The sequence below is a fragment of the Caretta caretta genome, chromosome 1 (assembly GCF_965140235.1).
Source record: "Caretta caretta isolate rCarCar2 chromosome 1, rCarCar1.hap1, whole genome shotgun sequence".
NCBI classification, from domain to species: Eukaryota; Metazoa; Chordata; order Testudines; family Cheloniidae; genus Caretta; species Caretta caretta.
The window spans coordinates 16,397,151-16,422,106 of NC_134206.1; the positions used below are offsets into that span (position 1 = coordinate 16,397,151).

The 24,956-nt window shown below is 46.7% G+C and overlaps 1 protein-coding gene across 3 annotated transcripts in view; it reads right to left on the reverse strand.

The window, feature by feature from the left end:
- Positions 1 to 24,956, reverse strand: part of GDPD4 (glycerophosphodiester phosphodiesterase domain containing 4) — a 105,963-nt gene that overhangs the window by 35,124 nt on the left and 45,883 nt on the right. For all 3 annotated transcript variants that reach the window (XM_048840235.2, XM_048840244.2, XM_048840225.2), the window contains exons 7-14: positions 17,121 to 17,180; positions 14,382 to 14,480; positions 12,149 to 12,242; positions 7,636 to 7,781; positions 6,504 to 6,586; positions 4,446 to 4,596; positions 3,603 to 3,824; positions 1,472 to 1,629 (exon numbers count right to left, since the gene is read on the reverse strand). In XM_048840235.2, the coding sequence (XP_048696192.1) occupies positions 1,472 to 1,629; positions 3,603 to 3,824; positions 4,446 to 4,596; positions 6,504 to 6,586; positions 7,636 to 7,781; positions 12,149 to 12,242; positions 14,382 to 14,480; positions 17,121 to 17,180 (1,013 nt within the window). The remainder of the gene's footprint in view (positions 1 to 1,471; positions 1,630 to 3,602; positions 3,825 to 4,445; positions 4,597 to 6,503; positions 6,587 to 7,635; positions 7,782 to 12,148; positions 12,243 to 14,381; positions 14,481 to 17,120; positions 17,181 to 24,956) is intronic.

A 24,956-nucleotide genomic window follows, 5' to 3' on the forward strand; every position in this document is an offset into this window, starting at 1 on the left:
TTCACATTTTGCAGGCATTGAATGTTGGAGCAGTACTAACTGCATACTCAAAAGGCACACAAAATTGTGGACTATGCAAAGTAAGCTAATTAAAATCAAAATTGCGGTGGAAGCCAAATGTTGCAGGATCCACAATTTCGTGAATGAAGTAGGCCATATATATTAGTTTCTCCTGTTCTATAATAAGGCACCCCTTTACATGTTATCTGCATGGTGAATCTAATTACTGTTAGAACAACTGCAGCACGGTTTCTGAAGTACAGAGGAAAAGTCCAATAGATTTGGGATCTGAAAATGAAGGTAAAACTATTAGGTGCCAAAGCTGTGATTCAACAAGACACTTTAGTATAATCAGGAGGGAGCTTTGCTCTGCACATAAATAAAATCGAAGGACACCCGCAGTTGAATTGCTAATGCTGAGTGTCAATTTACATAACATTCAGCACTCTCTGATTCTGGGGATGATCCACCACCTATTGCAATCAATGGAAAAATCAGGGAGTCATGACTCCTGGCTTCTCCTTCCATTACTACCACTGATTCACTGGGATCTCAGCAAAAATTCACCAACTATGACATCAACTTCAGTGACGGTTGGACTTACATGCACCAGATGATGATCACATACATACAAATGCTCATGGTCTGCACATATAAGAGATTTGGGGAGGCTAATCCTCCCCAAAATCAAAGAGGCTGGCAAATGTCAGATGTGAGTCACCTCTTTTCGGAGGTGCGCCGGCCTGCCACCTTTGCGTCCTGGGAGCAGGAGTGTCGGAAGCTCCCTAGAAGCGGGGAGGCAGCTGGCACCCGGATCCATGGCCCTGCCCCCCTCACTCCACCCCTCCCCCACGAGACCCTGCCTGTGCTCCACCCCTCCCCCTGTGGCCCTACCCACGCTCAGCCCCCACTCCACCCCGAGCCCCCACCCTTGCTCCGCCTCTTCCCGCCCCCGCTCTGCTTCTTCCCCTAAGGCCCCACCCGCCACTTGTGCCTCTCCACCCCCTCCGCCATGTCACTCGCCCTTAAGGCAAGAAAAACATGGGAGGGCATAACCCTCCATTTTTAAAAGTGACAGGGGTGGGGCCGCGGGGCAAGAGGCGGGGCCTTGGAGGGAACAGGCTGGGTGGGGCAGGGCCTCAGGGTGGAGTGCAGGTGTGGCAATGGGGGCAGGGGAGTCAATCGGGGGGCTGGACCACAGTCCAGGCGCTGGTGGGCCCCCACTTCTAGGGAGCTTCCAGTGCTCCTGGGAGTAGCCTACGCAGATGCTCATCAGTCGGGATTGAGCTTGAGACTTTTATGGAGCTACTCCTGTAGTTAGGAGTAAGTACCAGGCTGTTGTAGTCACTCGGGCCAGACACTACAGGGAGACATAACCACATGTTCTAAACTGGCATATTACTTGTGCAGGTTTTTTTGCAATTCCACTGAAGTGTCTTGCCTCCTATGTGAGGCTTATACAGCTACCTACCGGATATCTTCACTGGACATTGCAGAATAGACTAGATTGAGCTTCGCAACATTGTCTCTCAATAGCTCATCAACTGGGGCCTTACTGGCCATGGTGTGCTGAAACCCGGGAGCTACAGACTGAACAAAGGACCTCATAGTGTTGTCCAGCCACAGGACCTGTGAGTAACAACAGCAGCTAGTGAATTAACAGGGATATTCCTGAACAGTCCCTTGTCTTCTACATAGTCCCATAATACAAGGAAAGAGGGGTTCACTCCGTGACATGCCAGGTACATTGAAATACAGGTAGGATCTGATTTTGCAGTGGGTAAATGTAAAATGAAAACACATGCTCAAATACTACAAAAAGAAAAGGAGGACTTGTGGCACCTTAGAGACTAACAAATTTATTTGAGCATAAGCTTTCGTGAGCTACAGCTGATGAAGTGAGCTGTAGCTCACGAAAGCTTATGCTCAAATAAATTTTTTAGTCTCTAAGATGCCACAAGTCCTCCTTTTCTTTTTGTGGATACAGACTAACATGGCTGCTACTCTGAAACCTGTCAAATACTACAGTGATATGACTTAGACTGTTCTGTGAAGGAGCCTGTGGAACTCCTTGCTACAGGAGGCCAGGGAGTCAGATACTGTATCTGGATCTTTAAAAGCACTGGATAATTTTACACACCAATATTTGTATTTATACCTGCTAAAATAAGGGAAATCAAACACAATACCTCAGAGGATGATCACCGCAGGTGTCAGGAAGGAACTGAATCCCCCTGCTGCAGGTAAAGCACTGCACATCTGGCCAGGAGCATTACTGGGATTTTAACCTCCCCCAGGAGCCTCAGACATTGATCATTAACAGACATTACATTTGTCATAATACTTAGTACTTCTGTAGCACCCTCCATCCAAAGCTCTCTATGCACTTTAGCTCCCACACAGCCTGCTCAGGTGGGTAACTATGGAATTTAGCCCCCATACAGCCTGATGAGATGAGCAACTATTGAAATATGTCTTTGGCTCCTTGGAAGCTTGCACTTCCATACCTAACTGCAGATGGCAGAAGCAGGGATAGAACCTGGATCCTCCTACCCCCTAAAACCAGTCCCTTATCACATGAGGTCATGGAGAATCTCCATTAGCACTATAGGGCCTATGACACACAGGCAGTTCTAACCCCAAACAGTAGCTGGCTGTGGTAAACAGCTAGATAATTCATTATGGCATTCATATCCCAAATTGACAGGGAGGGGTGGCACAGGGCCCTGTGTACACAAACTTTGTAGCCATAAGTCTCAACAGGTGATGGCAACAGGGCTTGTGACCATATCATTAAAGTGCTTAGCACAAAGGCCCCCACCTACACTAAAGCTTCCCACAGCGGAGCTGCACCCAGGGTGATTTACAGATCGGCATCGCTCCCTTGAAGCTCATAGAGCTACACCCATTGTGATCTGCACCGGTTGGGAACTTGGCCCAACTGCTGAGATTGCTTTGGGAGGGGCAGAGAGGCGCGATCTAAATCCCAGGGTTGCCCTTTCTGATTGTGTTACATGAACATGGTTCCTGGAGTCCTGAGACTGACTGGGGGTTCCTAGGCGCAAAGGTAACATGAATAATCCAGAAAAGACGGGGAGCAACATTTAGGTGACCCACTGCTACAATGGCAGTGCTATTCTGCAATCATGGGGCCAGATCCTCAACTGGTGTAAATGGAGCTACACCACTTTACACTAGCTGAGGATCTGGCCTTTGGTACAGAGACTTTTACTGAGGGATCTCAAAGCAATTGGCAACCATTCATTCCGACTCAACACTTATAGCTAGCATGGAGCTCGACTGCAGTACCCTATTCACACCTTCCCCCACGAGTAATCTCATTAAAATCAGTGGGATGATTTGAGATGCAACTCTCCAGCATGGGGAAGGGTGTTACAATATGGCCTTGGGGAAATGCATTTTTATAATTTTGCTGGACTGGTCCCTGAGTCAACTAGCCACCAGTGGGAGAATAAAATGTAATGAGCTAAGTCTTTCGTTGGTGAAGTCAGTGGAGTGATGCTGATTTATGAGGATCTGGCCCAAAACCTCGATTCTAAAAGCCACAACAAAGAGGAGAGGGGGGAGTGACAGCACCATACCAGATGAGGGTTAATCCTTGAGTCACGGATCACTTCCAGTGTTGTATTGATCCAGGTGTTCCTGTAAGGATGTTTCACTGGAGGGCGGTAGAGATCAAATATCACAAGTTTATTCGCACTGTCTGCAAGTCTCAAGAAATTACTTAGCTTGTAAATTGACTGATTCATTGCCAATTTTTGATCTGCACTTGACAGTGAGCCCATGCATGAAAATGGTGTGTCCTAAAAATAAATAAATACACAAGGAAATAAATAGAAGTCAGGCTGAGTTAGCTGCATACAAACAGTTCCTGTTTCTCTAAGGGGGAACTAGGCTAACGTCGGCATTCAGTGGGATAAAAGAGTTCATTTTCCTTTGTTCCTCCTCTCGTTTTCATCTCCTATATGTCGTTGGTATAAACATATGAGTCTCCATGTTCTCTCCCTTCACCCATAATTAACATTTTAACCCTAGGTCTTTGACTCTGTATATCAGTCTTGCAGCCACATTTAAAAAAGATGGACTGGGATTGAGAAGGAATTAACTCTGCAGCTGCCCTAAGGAGTAAATCATCAGGACATAGAAAGTGGGTGGACATTCTCCCCTCTCCTGCCCTCTAGGAGTTGTGTCTATGCCTTGCATGAATAGCTTAGGTCTTCTTTCCTCCATCTCTGCTATGCAATTGCAAAACCTGATCGAGAACCACAGTTACATAAACTAGTAAAGAAAAATACACTTCTCTGTTGCCGCCTTCTGCATAATTATTGAGACTGATCCCATCGACTTCAGTGGGTTTTGGATCAGGACCATAGCACATATCCCTTCAAGTAGGCACTTTAAGAAAGATCTCCGAACAATCTTACCTTGAGGAACCACTTTCCTGCGTTCAGCTGTTCTAGGGCATCCCAGGAAAACAATGCAGCATTCTGAGTGGAGTTACTGGGAAAGACCTCCCGGATGTTTGTTGTCCTCTGTAAGTTGCTGTCATGCATCAGGAAGGGAATCCCATCATAGCTACGATAAAAAGAGAGGGCTCTTCACAACATGGACAACATTCAAAACATGAGCACGGTACAGCAAGGCCAGAATTATATGTAGGGCCCTACCAAATTCACAGCCATGAAAATTGTGTCACGGACCATGAAATCTGGTCTCCCCCCATGAAATCTGGTCTTTTGTGTGCTTTTACCTTCTACTATACAGATTTCACAGGGGAGACCAATGTTTCTCAAACTGGGGGTCCTGACCCAAAAGGGAGTTGCAGGGGGATCGCAAAGTTATTTTAGAGGCATCACAGTATTGCCACCCTAACTTCTGCACTGCCTTCAGAGCTGGGCGCTGGAGAGCTGCAGATGTTGGCCGGGTGCCCAGTTCCGAAGGCAGCAGAAGTAAGGGTAGCAATACCACAACCACCCCCTACAATAACCTTGCGACTCCCTCACACAGCCCCTTTTTGGATCAGGACCCCGACAATTACAACACAGTGAAATTTCAGATTTAAATAGCTGAAATCATGAAATTTACAAAGTTTAAAAGGCTATGACTGTGCAATTGACCAAAATGGACCATGAATTTGGTAGGGCCCTAATTATAGGTGAAGGACATTAATAAAAGGACACCCTCTGGAAAACAACGCCTAGAGTAGAATCCATTATCACATAGGCAGTCACGTGGGACAGGACACTAGACTACACTATGTCTACACTGCAATCAGGGGTGAGAATGCAGCATGTGTAGACATACCCAAGCTAGCTTTGATCTGGCCAGGTCAAACAACAACAGCAGTGAAGCCTCAGCAGCATGGGCTGCACAAGCCCATGTGGGACCCTGGGTAAATACTTGCGTGGCTCACCCATGCAGCTGCCCATACTGCCGTGGTTTCAATACTATCGTTATTCAAACTAGCTAGATTCAAGCGAGCTCAGGTAGTTACATATGCTTCAGGCATACCTCTGATTGCAGTGTAGACATACTCTGGGAGTCAGGAAACCTGGGTTCTATTCCCAGCTTTGCCACTGGCCTGCTGGGTGACCTTGGAGAGGTCACATCTCCCTGTGCCTCAGTTTCCCCATCTGTAAAATGGAAATAACGATACTTCGATCTGACATCTTAAGAAGAAATACAGCAATGACCATGGGCCAGGTTCTGCTCTAGCTCCCACCAGGGTAATTCTGGAGTAGTTCTGTCAACTTCAATGCTGCATTTATAATGGTGTAAGTGAGAGCAGTTTTGCAAAGCCCTGACTCAGCTAAGCACTTGGGCACGTGCTTCAGCGCTTTGTAGATTTGGGGGCCTACATTCATACTTTCCACAGTGCTACATAAACACCGAAAAGCCGATCACCCTACCCAACAGTGTAAGGGCAATGATTCCAACTCGGAATGGCACATCAAGACCCTGGCAGTAACTAATACAATGCTCTCATTTGTAATTGCAAGCAACTTGGCTGTGTTCTCTGCACCTCATCCAAATCCCACTGAGGTTTGTAAGATCGTTAGGATAGAGATCTGCCTTCTATGTGTTTCCTGTAATCTGTCTACATACTCGGATGCACGATAAAGTAATTATTCCTTATACTCCCCTTTCTGTCTGTATCTGTTGTCTTATGCTTAGATTGTAAGGTCTTTAGGGCAGGGGCCATCTCTTTGTTCTCTATTTTTGCACAGTGCCTGTCACAATGGGCTTCTGGTCCATGACGAGGGCTCTTAGGCACTACGTAATACAAATAATAATAAATCAATACCAAAGTCACAGTGTGACAGTGGGAACAGGAGCAGGCCCGACATGCAGATGTGTCAAACACTAGTTGATAAAGGATTGGACGTAGCCCATCAAGTATTGATTGCCCATATCTGTGTCGTAGCAAAGTGAAATCTTAGCCAGAGGAAGTTGCACACTGAGACACGGTGCTTCCCCCTTACCTAATTGTGACGTCTGTCTCAAGACCATCCCCACCATGTTCAATGGTCTTCTGAAATGACATCTCAGTGTTTTCTGGAGCCAGCTAGGAAGATGACATAAAGGAATTCCAGTTTCGACAAGCGCCAGATGACTCCCAAGAATACTTTCAGTTTCTTGGTAAACACCCCCACTGCCCTGCCCCACTGTGATTGCCAGTAAAGTTCACTTTGTCCAATAGCTGAAAATCTGTTTTACTTGCTTCATGCCTGTAGGTCCCATCAGGGCTCTAGGAGCATCCAGGATCATTTACAAATCTGCTGGAGGGCAGGACAAGCCCCAAACCATCAAGCTCTTCAGTCAGTCAATAACAGAGCGGGAGGCTTTGTTCACGTTACGTTGCTCCTTAAATCAGTACATCCGAGGCAGAGTTTGACTATACCTCTAACCCTTCCTCTTTCTCTGTTCCTGTTGACAATATCCCCACTCTTCCCATTATACAGGCTTGTAGCCTAAAGGTCAACTTTGGCTATTTCATCTCACATCCAGGCTCTCACCAAATTGTGGTGCTTCTTTTAAATACCTTCCTTCCTCTCAGTGCCAACCACCAAGTTGATAGTCTGCTCTCTAGTTATCTCAAGCCTTGACTACCATAACCTGCACCTCCCCAGCCTTCCACTCAGCCACCACTCAGCCACCCAACACACCCAAAATCATCTTTGCACCACAACTCTGCCTTCCTCCACCTACTTCACTGGCTTCTTATCTTCTTCCACACAACTTTTAAGCTTCTCATCACCCCCTTAAACAGTCTTCCAGCTTCTGCCTTGTTCTCATGCTGTGAACTATCCTGGGATAGTACTTTGCCTGAGAGTCACTCTGAACTGTTCCCCTTGTCTCCTTCGCTCAATTCCACGCTACCCACAATGCCTGTGTTCTTTGACCTGAATCATCGGAAAGCTCTGGTGCACTGATGGTGCTTGGTAATGAAATCATGAGGGCTTTTTCTGCATACAAATCCAAAACAGAATAGATTCCCTTTATAGATTCCCTGTCAGAGGCTGACTGCAGAGCTCTTGGAGTGAGGGTAGGGAATCTGCAATCTACAATACAGATCATGAAAGAATGATACCAAACATCTTCCCCCAGACCTACCATTGGTGCTCCTCTGTGTCCAATGAGGGCTGGTTTGGGCCCCAGAGTCCCCACCTCTCTGATGCAGGGAGAGTACATCCCCAGAGGTATCAAGAAAAGAAGGACCAGGATAGCCAGGTATGGACCAATAATTATTGCCTGAATCACTGAAAGAATGCAGAAGGGGAAGGCTAGAGTTAATCCATTTGATAATTTATGAGTTTGCCCCAGGGCTTGATTTATATCAGAGCTGTTTGGCTCTTGGGCCAAGTCTGGTGTCCTGAATCACTAAATCCTTCCCATCAGTCAATCCCCTTCTTTTCTGTACCCCATGCATCTCTCCAAACTATGCCCTGTACCAGTCTGTCTAGTGGTCAGATAACTGGGATCCAGCACTGCTGGGTCATATTTTTGGTTTGTCTCCTAACTTGCTGTGCCATCTTCAGGAAGTCACAGTCTATGCCTCAGTTTCCCTATCTGTAAATATGGATGTAATAAGATTTACTCAGCTTCACAGGAAAGAGCCTGAGAAGGTCGATGCTGTTTGCAGTAAAGGCGAAATACTATTTATTGTTAGATGAATGATATGGTAAGCGGCATTTAAAAATTTCATTTATACTCAAAAGCAGGATGATGCAGTGAGGAGCATTCTCTGCACCATTCTCTTTGTGCATCCTAGAGGGCGAACTTCAGCTCCTTAACAATGGTTTTCCACAGCAGGATTCACTTTTACCAAGGTAGATTGGCCTGCTATAGATCTCAGCTCCATGGTTTTCTGCAGGCTGTGTGGTTCAGAAGTCTGCCTACCCATACATCTAGATGTGGCCCATCACCATGGCACCAGAGCACCTCAGTGTGCAACTATTTGGGGATTTTCACAGAAGATAAGAAAATAGCGCCTCTGAGACGTTCTCGCCTATGGACCAAGCTTCCCGTGAGGTACAGTACCCTGGAGAGCATCCCATTCCCCAGCCCATGCATGCTGTCACAGTGAGACAGCTTTGGATGTGCCCTGTGGGGATTCCCACAAAGGCACTATACTGACTGAAATCCCTACAGTGCAGTGGAAGCTACATTCAAGCCAACCATGTCTGTGTTCCACGTAGTCTCGCATCAGGTGAGGCATTGCAGAGAAGTAGAGTCAGGAGAGGTGGACCAGGAGTTTGCACATACTGTATGAGTACAGCATTTTCACTGGTTCCCAAACTCGGGGGGCGTGAAGAAATTCCAAGGGGGGCATGAGGCTGCCCAGCCCTTGAGCTGCCGGCTGGGGAGGCTAGCCCCCCAGCCCCTCCCCTCCTGTCCACTCCCCCCTGCAGCCACGCCGCCGTGCGGGCAGCATGGCTTGTGCCCACCCACCTCCCAGGCTTTCCAATAAGCCAGTCCTACCACTCTGAGCAGCCTGGTAAGGGGGTAGGGAGTGGGGGGAGGGGGGTTTGGATAAGGGGCAGGAGGTGCAAGGGGGACAATCAGGGGACAGGGAGAGGTTGGATGGGGCGGAGGTTCTGGGGGGGCAGTCAGGAGACAGGGTATGGGGGCGGGGGGATTGGATAGAGGGTGGGGTCCCGTGAGGGGGCAATCAGGGGACAAGGAGCAGGAGGGATTGGATAGGGAGTGGGACCCGAGGGGACAGTTAGGGGTGGGGGGTCCCGGGAGGGGGTGTTCAGGGGACAAGGATTGGGGGGGTTGGATGATGGTAAAGGAGAGGCGTGGGGTGTGAGGGTTTCTCGGAAATTAAAAAGGAGGCGTGATGCTGAAGAGTTTGGGAACGACTGTTTTAGATACAAATTAACATCTACTCTGGGTGTCAAACTGAACAGCACAGGTGAGAGCTGCAAAGTGTGACAGGCTCCAGTGTGAATGTTCAACATCTTCATTTGCTTTGGATACTGTCGCTGATTAATGCTCACAACATCCCTGGCAAGGAGGCAAGTAAGTGTAACCATTTTGCAGAAGGAGAAGGTGAGACAGAGAGAGAGAGTGCCAGGGCCAGGATTCATAATCAGGAGTTATTGACACCTGGGCCTGCCCTTATGCTCCTAGACAACACTTCTCTGAGCCGCACATCAATCCTTAGAACATTCCAACAGACGGGGACAAAGTCTCCTTGCTAGCTCATCAAGCTTCCCTGCCATACTAAGGGCTACCTTCAGTCGCTTGCTCCATCTCAGGTGGGTTCTTCTGAAAGCCCCTTCTGTGATGTGGAGTGACTGGACAGGCTTTCAGAAGAACCCGCTTGAAACAGGACTGCAAACAAGAGCCAGACATGGAAGAGGATTGGCAGCCTTTCCGGCCAGACTTACAGTTCTAGCTCCATTTCTGTACATGCCTAAGAACATCAGGGCTTGTGCTAAACCCTCTCAGGCATGAAAGATTTGCCAAACAAAGGGGCAATTATGACCTTAATGCTCGTCACAGTGAGGAAAACCATGGCAGAGAGAGAAAGCATTGTTGCTGTGGGGTTTCAAATTCAAAGACGCAATTATTCCTTTGTTGTGTGTTAAGGCAGGCATGGGGGATTGCAAATATTACAGCATCGCAAGTATTAGATACAGGGGACAGACTGGATGACCTAATTTCTAACAGAGCAGTTTGGTTTTTTATGATGTCAATCACAGTGTTTCTTATGTAAGGAGCAAGGTTCTCCTCAGGCCCCAGGAAACAGCGAGGTTGTTATTTGCTGAGAGCCTGTCATGTGTTCAGTGCCATCTGTCCAAGCTAGAGAGACAGCCCAGCCTCCAAGGAATCGATCCTCTGGAGATAATACAGATTGTACATGCTGGACACCACTAGCTCAAATGTATGGAATTTCTAACTTGCTAACAGGCGTTGAGGAAGAAGCATGTTTTCACGTGCTGGTGTTTGTGTGTCCCTGGAGAAGGATGGGTGTGGGGGAGAAATGGACTACCTGAGCTGCCACTCCTGGCACTAGGGCTGCCATGAATGTCATTGTTCAGGGCAACCACACATGTATTCCCCCTCCACAGTCCACCAACGGCACCCACTCTTAGTCTCCTGACTCCTCAGCCATCACTTCTCTTGGGTGGAGACCTCTCTCCTGACCAGGGTTTTCCAGGCTGCACAGTTCCCTGCCTATGTTGTGATATTCTCAGCAAGCCAGACTGCCTAAACAGGCCAACGGCTGCACTTGGCTTTCTCTCCAGAGGCTGTAATTGCCAGCAAGTTACCACACAGCTCTTTATAAGCAAGCACATTTATTCTTAAGGTGAAAGCATTGCAGAGAAAACATTAAAAATAATACAAGAACCAACATGCATGCTAATAAGCTTAGCAGAGATCACCCCAACCCCAACCCCAGCCATGGGCTCTGGCAGGATTCAGTCCTTCAAACCCCACAAAGGATTTTTTGTAAGGTTTCAAGTTGATAACAGCCTTAGCTCAGAAGTAGCACCCCCATGAATAGTTCAGTCTTTCCTTTATAAAGCATGGGCCTTTGACGTTGGCCTCAAGTAACAGGTGATCAGCAGACAATGGCTCACTCCTCAGAGCACCATTTCAAAAGGCAGGGGGATCGGTTCATAACAAGAGGTGGGGGATTTGCATTCACCTCCTCCTAGATATTCCCCAGGAAAAACGACTTAACCTATTTTGTTCCAAGGGGCCATTCTTGTCTAGCATATCCAGTACAGTTGTTTGAACCCCCAGATCTCACATCTGACACACCTCCCCCCTCAAGAAGTTACGCACAGTCCATAATCCATAATCCATTAATTACGTACAACGGACACCAAAGATACTTAAACTTAGCTTCATAAGGTCTCCCTAGGATGTCCCTGGAGAAGGGGAGGGGTGGGCTGCCTTAGCTGCCACGCCGGGCACTAGTGCTGCCATGAACTCTATCCTGGCCACTGCCTAGGGCAGCCTCCAGAAGAGACATCTCAGCAAGCACAAATGGGGCAGAGGAGATGACCCGTGTCCTGTTCACCGCTGCTATTGCATATTTGTACATAGCAATGAGCTGCTGAAGTTGCAACAAGGGCTCCCATGACAACCCCTCCCATTAAGCCCTGATACAGCTATCCCACCCCTCCCCGCAAAGTGCAGGGCCGCAGTAAAATCAGTGGGGCTCTGACTGGTCCCCATGGCCCAGTGCCTTAGGCTGTTTAGAAGCCCCATGAAGCAAGGACGCAGGTGTTGGCAGAAAGGACGGGCGAGGAGCTGGGGCTCCTTGTCATTCATTTTCTCCCTAAGACAAAAGTTCTTTGTCAGAACCTCAAGCAAGGAAGGGAGGCAGCATCACTGGGCAAACAAGCATTGGTGCATTAAGTGTGCTAGCTGGAAGGGTCCACCCCTTGATACTGAGTATATTGACAGGCTGATGTAAGAGCTATGGGCACTCTGAAAATCAGGCCATTTTAAGGTGTCTCAAGGCACACAAAAAGTGAGGCCCAAAATTGTTACCTATTTTTGAAAGTCTTGGCCTATATCCCCATCTCTCCCATTTGCACAAAGCAGAGCACAGAGGTTCCAGGTGGAAGCTGCACCTGTAGAGCATAAAGGAGAGCTACTGTACCTTTTTTACTCATTCGGAAGGCATGCAAAGCCACTGGCCAAGACAGAAGGACCATGGCTGCTATTGCACCTATGTGGAGATAGGGAGCTGTGACCTGGACGGGAGACAAGAGGATTGCTGTGAAAAGCCAGTTTATGGAAACAAACAGCTCTCCTAATACTGACATAGTTGAGCTATGGGGCTCTGCTAGAGGTACAGACAGTTTTTCCCCAATCTTACACTTGGCTTGGGCCCTTTGAGAACTTCGTGGAACCCACGAGAAAGTCCCTGTCCCCTACATTTTTCTTTAGCCCCATGGCAGGTCAGCTGAAGTATACTGATGTGATCCTCAAGAGCCCATCAACCCTGCTCCTGAGTCAGCCAAAGGGGATGCAGGATAGCAATGCAAGGCACGCCTTTCCCCCAGGAGCTGAGTGCACTATCCTGAACTCAACTTCTTCTCTTAGTCTTGGTTCTTATATGGCCCCTCATCACCGTAGTACCTGAGTGTCTTCCACCAGACAGTCAGGCCATTCCAGCTAGATTCAGTTTCAACACTTCATTATGAACATCACCAGTTATGAAGATCAGACCACTAATTGCATGATAACTCACTTGAATGGTAATGCTCAATATCCAACTGTACTATCATACTAGTTAGTATAATTGCAGCAGCTGATTACTCCGATGTGTGTCTAATCCTTTTTCCAATCTTGCTAGACTACTTGATTAGCCTCACTAATATTCTGCAACAGCTAGTTCCACAAATTAATAATGTACTTCATAAGAAGTATTTACTCTTATTTATTTAAACAAAGCGCCTGATCTCAGACTAGAGGGTTTAGGTCCATTGTATTTAGATCCAATTGCATTTCAATTTATTTGTTTTTTTTTAGCTTCAGATTTGTAACCTTGGGAATATTCTTCATGTTTTACTAACATCAAATAACTGATTAGATTACTATTTTTGAAGGACAGCTATAGAAATTGTAATTGATTTCTTTCACTGTAAAGGTTAAACAAGCACTCAAAAGCTCAGATGCTTCTCTGAATTTATCATAAATGTGCAAAAGTGGGATGGAAATCTGAAAGAAATATGCTGTTTTTTGGCCTGACGGGAGATACTGGGCAAGATTTTCCGCTGAGTTGTACGCTGGTATGACTCCATTAAAGTCAAGGGACTGAAATTACCTGAAATTACCAAGGTATATGGTAGGGAAAAAACATTATCCAAATGCAACATGGTTGTATGTTGCATCCACAGAAGCACCAAAGCAGTCCTAGCAATTTTGCCAGCCATGGTAGAAAATGTTTTTAACACCTTCCTCATGCCCAGCAGCCAAGCAAAACAAAAAACAAAACCAAAAAAAGAAGAAGAAAAACTCAGCCAATGTTGAGGAGAGGGGGGAGAAAGGCTGGTCAAAAATGCCCAGCAGCACAGCGGTGTGGTGGTATTCCCTGGAAGTTGGCACCCATGGTGATGGCCCTGCTTGCCCGCCCCTAGAACTGGCCATCTGCATCCCTCTACTGGCTAATCCATATACAGAATACCAGCCTACTATGGATGAAAACTAATGGAGTTCCTCCTTTAGCTGAAGCCGTAGAGGTGTCTCCAGCATTAGTTTCAAACTCTCCTGACCGCTTGTGGAAGGAATCACTGCATAAACATTGATAAAACTTTTTAATAACATTTTAGTTCAAGTTTGATTCCAGAAATAGGTAACAGCGGATGCTGGCTCATTTTTTTTGAACAAGTTTAATCCCGTCCTGTTTCTGAACCCAAGGACATTTGATGGAAGATATTTTCTAGAACTGGCTCGTAAATGCTATTTTCCTATCACAGGAAATGTTGACATTTCAGAATTCGTTTCCATTCCAAATCAGAACAGAAAGTGGAAATAAAAAATATCACACAACGAAAAATTCTAAAAGGTTTGAATTGTAAACACTGAAACAACTTTTTAAAATATTTTTGATCAAAACAATTCAGCATTTCAAAATGAAAAATGGAGTTTCTGATTGACATTCTGAAGCTAAACAAAATTTTTCATCCCCATTCCCCTGAGAATAAAAAATAAAAAATGTAGTCAAAATTGACATTTTATGGAAAATTTTGAGTTTGATGACACCGCATCCCTGACAGAAAAATTGTATGTGAAAAAAATGCCTCTGTTTCCATATTTTCCAACTATTTCCAGTCAAGGCTTTTGTTAACAAGTTGTCTTTTTTTTATGTAGAGCTTCCATGTTCTTACCTGAAATGACAGGCGGACGGTTTTCCATCGAACTCCCCACAGTTTAGAAAATACAGCGATGGCAGCTATGGAGAAACCCAATACCAAAAAAGTCCCAATCTGCAGAGACAAATAGGGTATTGCCTGGCTTCAGAATTAGTGTAGGACAATTTGTGGCACCTTAGAGACTAACCAATTTATTTGAGCATAAGCTTTCGTGAGCTACAGCTCACTTCTTCGGATGCATGTAGCTCATGAAAGCTTATGTTCAAATAAATTGGTTAGTCGCTAAGGTGCCACAAGTACTCCTTTTCTTTTTGCGAATACAGACGAATATGGCTGTTACTCTGAAACCTGTAGGACAATTGTAATTCGTATTTCTGTGTATACTACCCTTAGCTACTGTTGTATGTGGGTTATAAAGATGGCTTGGATTCCAAAGGTATAGAGTATTTTCTATGTGGCAGTGATCTTTCTGAGCTTGATCATCTAAACTGACCTAGCTGAATTAGGTTAGGTCTACACTCTGTGACTCGGATCCAAGCCCTGTCATTTTGCAGTGTGGACACAGCTCAAGTGGCTGAGTGAAAAGGTCTGCATAGTGCACTACGGATGTTAGCATGGCTGTCAGACCCCCAAGTCCAACAATCGTAAACCCAGGTTTACAATGCAGTATGGACACTCAAGCATAGGCTTAGAAACACCAAGTCCACAAATGTGGGTTCCACAGACCTGGGTTTACAATGCAGTGTAGACATACTCTTAGAGGCAAAGAGACCTCTAAGGCAGAGATGGGCACACTATGGCCCACGGGCCACATCTGGCCCGCAGGACCATCCTGCCTGGCCCTTGAGCTCCCGGCCGGGGAGGCTAGCCCCTGGCCCTTCCCCTGCTGTCCCCTCTCCCCCGCAGCCTCGGCTCACCATGCCGCAAGCTCTCTGGGCAGCGAGCCTGCGAGCTCCTGCCGAGCAGTGCAGTGGCGTGACTGGCTCCAGCTGGGTGGCGCAGCTGACAGTCCTGGTGCTCTGTCTGGCATGGTAAGGGGGCGGGGAGCAGGGGGGTTGATAAGGGGTAGGGGGTCCTGGGGAGCAGTCAGGGGACAGGGAGCAGGGGGCGGTTGGATAGGTGTGGGAGTCCCAGGGGGCCTGTCAAGGCGCGGGGGGGTGGTGGTCTGGTGGGGGGGTAGTTAGGGTCATGGGGTCCCGGGAGGGGGCGGTCAGGGGACAAGGAGCAGGGGGGGTTGGATGGGTCAGGGGTTCTGAGGGGGGCAGTTAGGGAGCAGGAAGTGGGAGGGGCGGATAGAGGGCAGGGGCCAGGATGTTTGGGGAGGCAAAGCCTTCCCTACCCGGCCCTCCAGCTTTGGAACCCCCCATGTGGCCCTCAGGCCAAAAAGTTTGCCCAAACCTGCACTAAGGAGAAACACTGAGTGACAGATCCATCATTAATAATGGCTAGGTTGTCTCTTTGGTCAGGGATGCTACCCCATGTTCTGGATGTGCCTAAGTCTCTGACTGCCAGATGCTGGGACTGGATGATAGGGGATGGATCACTTGATATTTAGCCTGTTCTGTTCATTCCCTCTGAAGCACCTGGCATTGGCTATTGTTGGAAGACAGGGTACTGGGCTAGATGGACCTTTGGTCTGATCCAGCATGGCCATTCTTATGCTATGGATTTTGGCCAAGCATGTCTCAGGTCAATCACCTAAGGGATGTCAGTGCTGCAATGTAAATGCAGGCTTTGAACTCAGGCTCAAGCCTAACCCCCTTTCCAGATACACCCTAATCACAGTAACCCAGGGCTTGGACCCAGGGTCCCAGGATTCCATGGGGGTGGAGGGCCTGATTCAAGCTGGTAGCCAGGGTTCAAGCCCTATTGCTTTGCAGTATAGATGCCGCTCCACTGGGAGTCTGCTCTGGGAATCTGCCAAAAGTATCCCATAATCCCATGGGGCAACTTTCTTTGTCCTCCAGACAGTCAAGTTTGGTGGACAGTCAAGTTTTCCCATAAACAAAGGGCTTTCCCTGTACTATAAACAAAGGGCTAGAGTGGCCACATTTTGGGATGGCACTAGGAAGTCTGGGATATGGGTGGTTGGACTTGGGCCTGCATAATGTGTACAGGCTGGAGCCCCAGGCTGGAACCCAGGGTTCAACAATTCCTAACCTGGAGTTACAAATGAGTGTAGATGCTCAAGCCCTAGGTTAACAAACCCAGGGGCTGCTGACTCCGGTTCTATTAACCCTGGGCTTACATTGCAGTGTAGACCTACCCTCTATTAGCTGGCTCAAGGCATCACAATGTCATAAACTGAAATTATGAGGGGTTGCTAATATCACCTGTAATCCATCCTGATTTTTTCTGTCTCTGGGTGATTTTACCAGTGAATTTTAGGGTTAGATTGGCTGACTTGGAGAATTGCATTCTCTGTCTACCCAGGAGCAGATACAAAAATGATCAGCAGCAGTACACACTTCCTCGTGGATTTAAGAGCACTAATTCTCACTTTCTGTGGGCAGAGATGTCAGCCATTTTGTTTACAGAGACACTGCAGCCAGTTACAAAGGGGATGCATACATTGTGCTCTCTCCCCAAGCCTTTGCTTTTGCTTTTGTTTTTTAAATTCCTTAACCTTGAAGAGAATCATCACGTTAGACTGAAAATGTGCTTTGGTCTCTGGGTAGGGAACCATCCCATAATTGACCTTAATTGTTGTAAAGTGTGGATACAGAAGTTTCTGGAATGACTCAACTATCCCACCTTGTGACTCCAGTGCAGGTACAACTGCTGACCTTCTGACAGCAAACACACGGCTAGAACCTGGGAAATCAAATGGAAAACCATGGCATTATAACATGGTTAAACACTGCCCAGTGACTTCAGGCCTCAGGATCATAGATCTGTGAAGGCAGATGCAGAATTATATTGCATAGAAAAGTCACTTTGAATGAAACTTTCCAAAGCTGATATTGCACAAAGAAGAACCGGCGTCTACGTGCTACACCAACAGCATTAAGAAATAAGGATAACAGAACTGGAACGATTCTTTCCCCTTCTACTGAATGTAGAGGTCCTTTGTCCTATTGCTTAACGCCAGGGTGGTTAGAGGCACATTATCCATGCAGTAGATTTGGATACAATCAGTTTCCAGTGGGAAGAAATTTTAAAAATATGTTATTGTGATGGGATTGAGTGGAACCTGTTTGAAGCTGGTGAGCATGACAACAGCTGCCCTTCATTCAGGGTAAAGGTAAAAAGCAATTATGTTCCTTTGTGCAATAGAGAGCTGAAAGAATAGGAGCTACCACCCAAAACATAGGCCATAAACATGGCTGGTCAGGAATCAGAGCTCTGGGGAAGGAGGGCTTTGACTGGGGGCTGAAATGCAAATTCAGGGTGCTGGATATTGTTTGACAGAAGAGTGTGTGTGTGTGAGAGAGAGAGAGAGAAGCAGGAACACCATAGCAGCACACAGACAAGATGGCAAGGCAGCACCAGACACAACCAGAGTCGCTTTTGTGGAAAAAAGCTCAGAGCTTTTGGGCAGAGTGCTGGCTGGAAAGGGGCTTGAAATTGTGAGCAAAGAAACAATCTCCTGTTTGATTCTGACTGCATTCAGGGAAACAGGACTTTGTGTACATTCTTTGTAACACAGGATTGCATCAAAGAAATACCTAACATCCATTTCTCCTCCCCAAGGCCACAAATATTGGTTCACCACTTGGGTCAAAAAAGGGAAGCAACATTCTGCCTCACAAATGGGTAACATCTTATCAGAAAGCAGGCACCTCTAGCAGCATGATAGAAACCCAAGGAAAGAATATGTTCTGATGTGAAACATTTGTATCAGCTATTCTAAAACTGGTTAAAAACACTTGTCTGTGGCCCATAATGCCAGTGCAATATTTGCCCTTTATTACAGGATAGATCCAAAAGGTGAAAGATTCTATGCAGGTCTTTCAAGTGGAGCACAGAACTCACAGCCCAGCAGGTGAGGAGACCAGGATGCCTTTACACCACCCTTCACACCCCTAGGGATCATTTCGGATGAATGGGGAGCAGTCTTAAGCTATGGCAGTCACAAGCTGCTTAAGGACATCCCCTTCTATCCCTGTGCACATCCCCCCAAACTAGAGCTTGCGAGGGGACATGGATAATACAGCCATAAGCTGTCCTACACAGGGCTTGGGCTGGGGGAAATTCTGTGCTGGCTGAATGCACAGCTTTTATGGCAGCACCATATTGGGGCTGGACCTCACCTACTATCAGAAGGTAGTGCAAGTCACTTGGGATCCAATGAAAAACACTCCTAAGGTGGAATTTCAGTGGGGCGTAGGTGCCTAAATATCCTTGTGAATCCCACCCTCAGTTTTTCCAGGATGACACTGCTTGGAAATCAATGCTCTTTAGCCAAAGGGCGGATTTTAAATGCACATGCAATCAGAAAGAGGAGCAAGAGAATATAGCAAATACAAATCAGAGTTTGCGCATTGGCCTGCTAAACCCAGTTTATGTGAGTTCATAGAATCATAGAATATCAGGGTTGGAAGGGACCTCAGGAGGTCATCTAGTGCAACCCCCTGCTCAAAGCAGGACCAATCCCCAATTAAATCATCCCAGCCAGGGCTTTGTCAAACCTGACCTTAAAAATATCTAAGGAAGGAGATTCTACCACCTCCCTAGGTAACGCATTCCAGTATTTCACCACCCTCCTAGTGAAAAAGTTTTTCCTAATATCCAACCTAAACCTCCCCCACTGTTCAATCCTTGAGGGGGCCATTTAGGGATCTGGGGCAAAAATTGGGGATTGGTCTTGCTTTGAGCAGGGGGTTAGACTAGATGATCTCCTGAGGTCCCTTCCAACCCTGATATTCTATGATTCTTACATGCTGTCTCCTATTGCAACACCAGCTCACTGTCCCCCAACCATAGTCTTATAACACTATTTTCTTCCCGTTATGTCAGTTTGGAGTTGGGATATACACAGTTCAATATGACCCTAATCAGCCCTAATCTGGCTGACTACAGCTCCCTATTAACCAAAAGTCAGTCATGCTCCCTGGTAGCAAATGTACACTGTCCTTTACACACCCATTCATCCAAACCCACAAGCTTCTGGAGATTCCCGCTGTCTCAGTAACCCACATGAACACAGCAGCTCTATAAAGCCAAGCACTGCTTGAACTACAGGCCCTAGTCCACCATCTTCGATGCAGCAGCAGAATCATAAACCTCTCTGTGTGCTGTAGCCACCAGAGGAGGACAAATAGCCACACTCTGTTACCATGTGGTTACATCTCCAAAACCCTTTGGTTGGTCAGGTTTGTACTGGATATAGGAAAATAAGATCTGCTGCCCTTAGCACCACTAAGTCTGGAATTATACTTCAATTAAACCATCTCTATCCAACTTTTTTTGTGTGGAGGGAGTAAGAAAATTGTTTTGGGAAATGGATGGCTGTTGAATTAATTGAAGCTGGATGTCTGGAAAAATTACACTGAAGTGGACAGATGGAGAGGATCTTTGCAAAGACAGTAAGTGCTTTGTTGTGCGAGGCTTTGCTCAGCTAGAGGGGGCTGGTGGAAAGAAGAAAGTTTGCTTCAGTGATTCAGAATAAGTGAGGAGAAGGCTAGGGCGCTGTGGTCGAGATTAGTCATTAAGGGAGATGACAAAACACTTCCAAACAAAACCAGTGCAACTAGAGCTGGCTACCGGTCACTACAGAATTGTTCCATTCAAACAAGGGCTTCAGTGTGTTCAGGCCTGGGATGGGACAAGCCATCAAGGTAGACCATCAAGGCAGAAACTTTGCTGTGCCACTTCCCTACTGGAATCATGCACATCACATAATTGGAAACAAACGGGCAACGTGGCAGCTTTACTTGGAACCTTGGCCAAAACCACTTCCCACAGAAATCTCGCAGCTTTCTCCATGCCAGAGACCATGGAAATTCAAGTCAGCATAGTTCAAAGTCAAAAGAAGACACTTTCCCACGCCCCATCAGTTGGGGCAATTAACATTGAAAAAGATTGCCAAGTGCAGTGGTAAATTCTCCATCCCTTGGAGTTTTTATGTCATGGCTGGATAATTTTCTTAATGCTGTTCTACAGTTCAACCACGAGTAGCTGGGCTAGACATAGGAATCACTGGATGGAAATTCTATAGCCAGTGTATTATGCAGGCGATCAAATTAGATGATCATTATGGTCCCTTCTGGCCTTCCCAGCTATGAAATCTATTGGATCTATCTCTTCATTGATCAGCACATTGACCTAGCTTGGTACAGAAGTAGACCAGACCCAGGTAGGGAAACAAGCTGCAAAATATCACGTACTGCCTTCCACCAAGCACAAAATGAGGGCAATGAAGATATTTACAAGGGTAAGGTGTCAGAGTAAGATAGACAGGGATAGTTCCTTATATGTGGGAGGGAATGTTATCCACTAATTACAGAGAATATTAGGAGCTTGAACTCCTCGGGCCTACGAGCAGCTCTGGCAGTGACTTTGTGTGTGTCCTTGGGCAAGTCATTTCACTTCCCTGGACATCAGTTTGCCCGTCAAGCATAATATATTAAACTACCCCTCAGGGCTGTTGTGTTGAAAGTCGGGATTAATTAACTGCACTGGAGATCTCTGGGTGAAAGAACAGGACCATACTGTCAGGAATACAGCTTTATGGGAACACATGTTCTTTGCCAGAGGACTGTTTTAGTCCTCTCACATGTTTCCTCTTGACCCAGACCCAAATCAGAACTGGACCCTACATTGTTGTACCAATTCTCTTCTGCCCCTGGATGCTGCTCTCACCCATGCTGCGTCTGGTGCTTCTTTTGCCACGGGCAGGAACCCAGAGGGGGTGTATATTAGGCGGGCAGGCAGAAGAGGGAATTTCTGCACTGGCTGTGGCTGAGAGTCCCAATGAAGCCCCTTCCCCTGACCGGCCATATACTCTTTGTCTTCCCTGTCACCGTGCCTCCTGTAGGTCTCCTCAAACTCTTGAGAACTGGACAATCCTGAGGGTTTAGTGTTTTCCATTGTTCTGGAGGGTTAAAATGTGGCTTAACAGCCCTGTTTTTCGGCACATGTACTGCAAGGCACTGCTTGTCGTCCTGCAGCTTCAGAGACCCCAGGCCCTGAGCCAATTCTCAGGCCACTCTAATGAATCCCCCTTCATACAGAAAAGACAAAATCTTGGCCCGTCACACGCACACGCACTGGCAGCATCAGCAAGACAGCTTCGTTGCTTAAAGCTGACCTGGCAAAGGGAACTATCAGGGTGGTGCTCTCTCTTTTACGTGTTCAGGCTTTGTAAAGAAAACCTAGAATTAATTCTTAGTATTATTTTTCCCCGAGTTTTTTAATCCTGGAAATCCTTAGACATGTGATAAATGTCATGTCACATCTTCCCTGGCTTGGAAAACCTGCTGAATGGCTGTGGGAGCTTATCCATCTTTAACAGAGAGAGGTTTTCTTCCAACTGTTGGTTAGGCATTTGAGTGAAACAGGCATTAATAAAAAACAGCAAATGCAGAGGTTAACGCTCTTGAAGAAAACCCTTTCATTTAATCAGGCTTCACCTTCCTGGGGAGCTCTGATAACATCATTCTGCTAGTTTTCCAGTCCTCCAGAGTATCTCTTCCTGGAAAAACAGGTAGGCGAGACATTAGGCTCTAAAAGAAAAGCTGCAACCACACAAAACATCCTCACGCTTTTTGGGTTGGGAAGGAACCCGACTGACTACATCTATAAATGTTAAAAAAAAAAACCCTCAAAGAACAAAAAAACAAAAAGTGAGCGTGGTCACAAATCCATTTTATTTTCCTTCACAGGCCACTTGGAAGACCAGAAGTTGCCTCCTGGCAATGGCTCGCAGCTCTTACTGTCCACACTAAAAGTTGCCACATTTTAACTAAATCGGTATAGCTAAAGGGGTAAAGCTCCCCTGATGTGGATCCAGTTATATCAGTATAAAGGTAGGTACCTTATACTTGGTACAGCTATTCCTGTACGAGAAGGAGAATAAGGCTTTGTCTACACTGCCAATTGAACGACAAAACTTTTGTTGTTCACAGGTGCTTAAAAAAAAACCCCCTGAAAGACACAAGTTTTGCCATGGCAAGTGGCAGTGTAAACGGCTCATTGTCGGCAGGAGCACTCTCCTGTCGACAACGCGAACCCCACTCGTAGGGGGTGGAAGTATGTTGGCGGCAAAAGTGCCAACAAACAGCATTTACGCTGCCCGACTTTTAGTGACATGGCTGTGTCGCTGAAAGCTGTGTAGTGTAGACAAAGCCTTCGCTACAAGGCACCTCTAGGGTGAAATCTTCTTATGGGATGGAGGTTGATAGGTGTGAACTCACCCTTCAATTAACAGAACTTCAATTAAGCATAAGCCTCCTTAAGACAAAAGGTGTGTGAACCAGTCCACAAGTTTTTAGTGAGTATTGTTTTGTGTGGGTGGGTGGGAAGGCAGAACATAAAGAACAGGCAAGAAAGCCTGGAAAGAGAGACAGCCTAAAGGAGCAGCTGAAAGCCCAATGGCTGACACGGGAAGAAACCTGGGAAGAGGGGTTTGGGTGAGGGGTGCAGGCTAAAAGAGTGCTCTAGGTGCTGTTTCCTGCCATTTGGTTCCTTCTGAGTTCAGTGACACAGGACTTTGTACACTCTTCAGACATAAACAAAACTGCATCAAAGACATACCTGATTACCACCAATTTCTACTCCCACCTGGAACACCCACAGGGCTCCAAACTTTGACTAGTCGCTTGGGTCCAAAGGTGCAATAATACCAGTGGCCTTGTCTACACTTAAAAGGTATACTGTAAGTATACTGATAGGAACTATACCGGCAACCCCCACTTTGCAGTGATGCTTAAAACAGTTCCCTGAACAGAGTAAGCTGTACTGGCAAAAGGACTTTTTCTGGTATAACTGCATCTTCACTAGGGTTTTTGCCCGCACAGCTCTGTTGTTAGGGATGTTATTTTTCACATCCCTAAGGGAGATAGCTGTGTAGACAAAACGTTTAAGTGCACACTTAGGCCATGTCTACACTACAGCGGCACAGCAAGAGCGCAGCAGCTGTGCCTCTGAAGTGCTGTAACGTAGACACTTCCTACGTCAACAGAAGGGGGTTTTCCATCCATGTAGGCAGTGCACCCCTCCAAGAGGTTGATCTACCTGCGTCTACAGTGGCGGTTAGCTTGACCTAATTATGGCACCCAAGGCACAACATTTTTCACAGCCCTGAGCAAGGTGCCTCGGCTGATCTAATTTTTAGGTGTGGACCAGGCCCAAGCCAATCCAACTGTGTCCACATTAGGGGTTGTAGCAATGTAACTCCGTTAGTTAAAAAAAAGAAAAAAGTCACCCACCTCACCAACATAGTCATACTGGGACAGAGCCTGTGTAGGCCAGGCCTAAGGCTTTGATACTGCAAGTCAATCTGTTTCCAAAACTTGGGAATCCATATCTCACCTTATAGGGCGGTCACACACTCAGAGATGCTATCAGGGACCTATGCCCTGCAGGGGTTCAGCTGCATTATGCCCTTTGAAAAATACTTTGGGGTCGGGGGGGGGGGGTGGCAGAAGAAGTCTGTTTTAATAGTGGGCTCTGGCTGAAGCAGCTCTGGACAGAGTTAAGTCTGTGGCGATAAGAGCTTTCACTAGGTTAGTACTAAACTGGAGCAATCCTGTGCTTGACAGAAGGAGTCAGGTTTCAGAATTGCAGTGATAAGGCGCAGGGAGCTGTTTCTTTCCCTCACCAGAAATGGCAGTGTGTTTCCTATGCTCTCGCTTCCTTCTTATCCTAATCCTATTTACTTTGGGGCTTATTGCCTCCTGGCGCCCACCACTCCTCCACATAGATGCATGGAGCAACATCACCAAATTAGACACAATGACACAGTTCTGCAGCAAGTAGGGCAAGTGCCATTAGAAACACTCTGCAGCTTTTCTATGGCTTCTGTAAAGAAATACAGTCCCGGACTGCTTCTGCCTAACTGGTAACCTGGCTAGCTGAAGAGACACATGTTAAGTATCCTTGTAGCTCCCATTACCACAGTATCTGAGCACCTCATAGTCTTTAATGAATTTGTCCCCAGTGTATAGGGCAGTGCTATTATCCCCATTTTAAAGTGGGGAACTGACACAGAAAGACTAAGTGACGTGACCAAGGTTGCACAGGAAGTCTGCGGCAAAGCAGGGAATTGAACCTGGATTTCCTAAACCCCAGGCTAGAACCCCAGCCACCAGGCCATCTGTCCTCTCACATGGTGGTATGCTGGGGTGGGTGAAGCTCTCACCCACCAATGCCTGTGATGGATCTGTTCTGTAGGTAACAGACCTCAGGATCTATGGAATCAATGTGTTGCCTTTCACCAGCACCAACATCATCTTAATGAAGTATTTATATTTGCACCATTGCTAAGCAGGAGAATGGTTACCATTTTCCGTTTATGTTGTGGTAACACCTAAAGGCCACAGGCAAGTAGGGCCCCTATTTGCAGCCTTTTTTTATTTACGTTAGAATAAAATGTCATAATTTATTTGTACTACAGTAGTGCCCAGGGCCCAGTCATGAATCTGGACT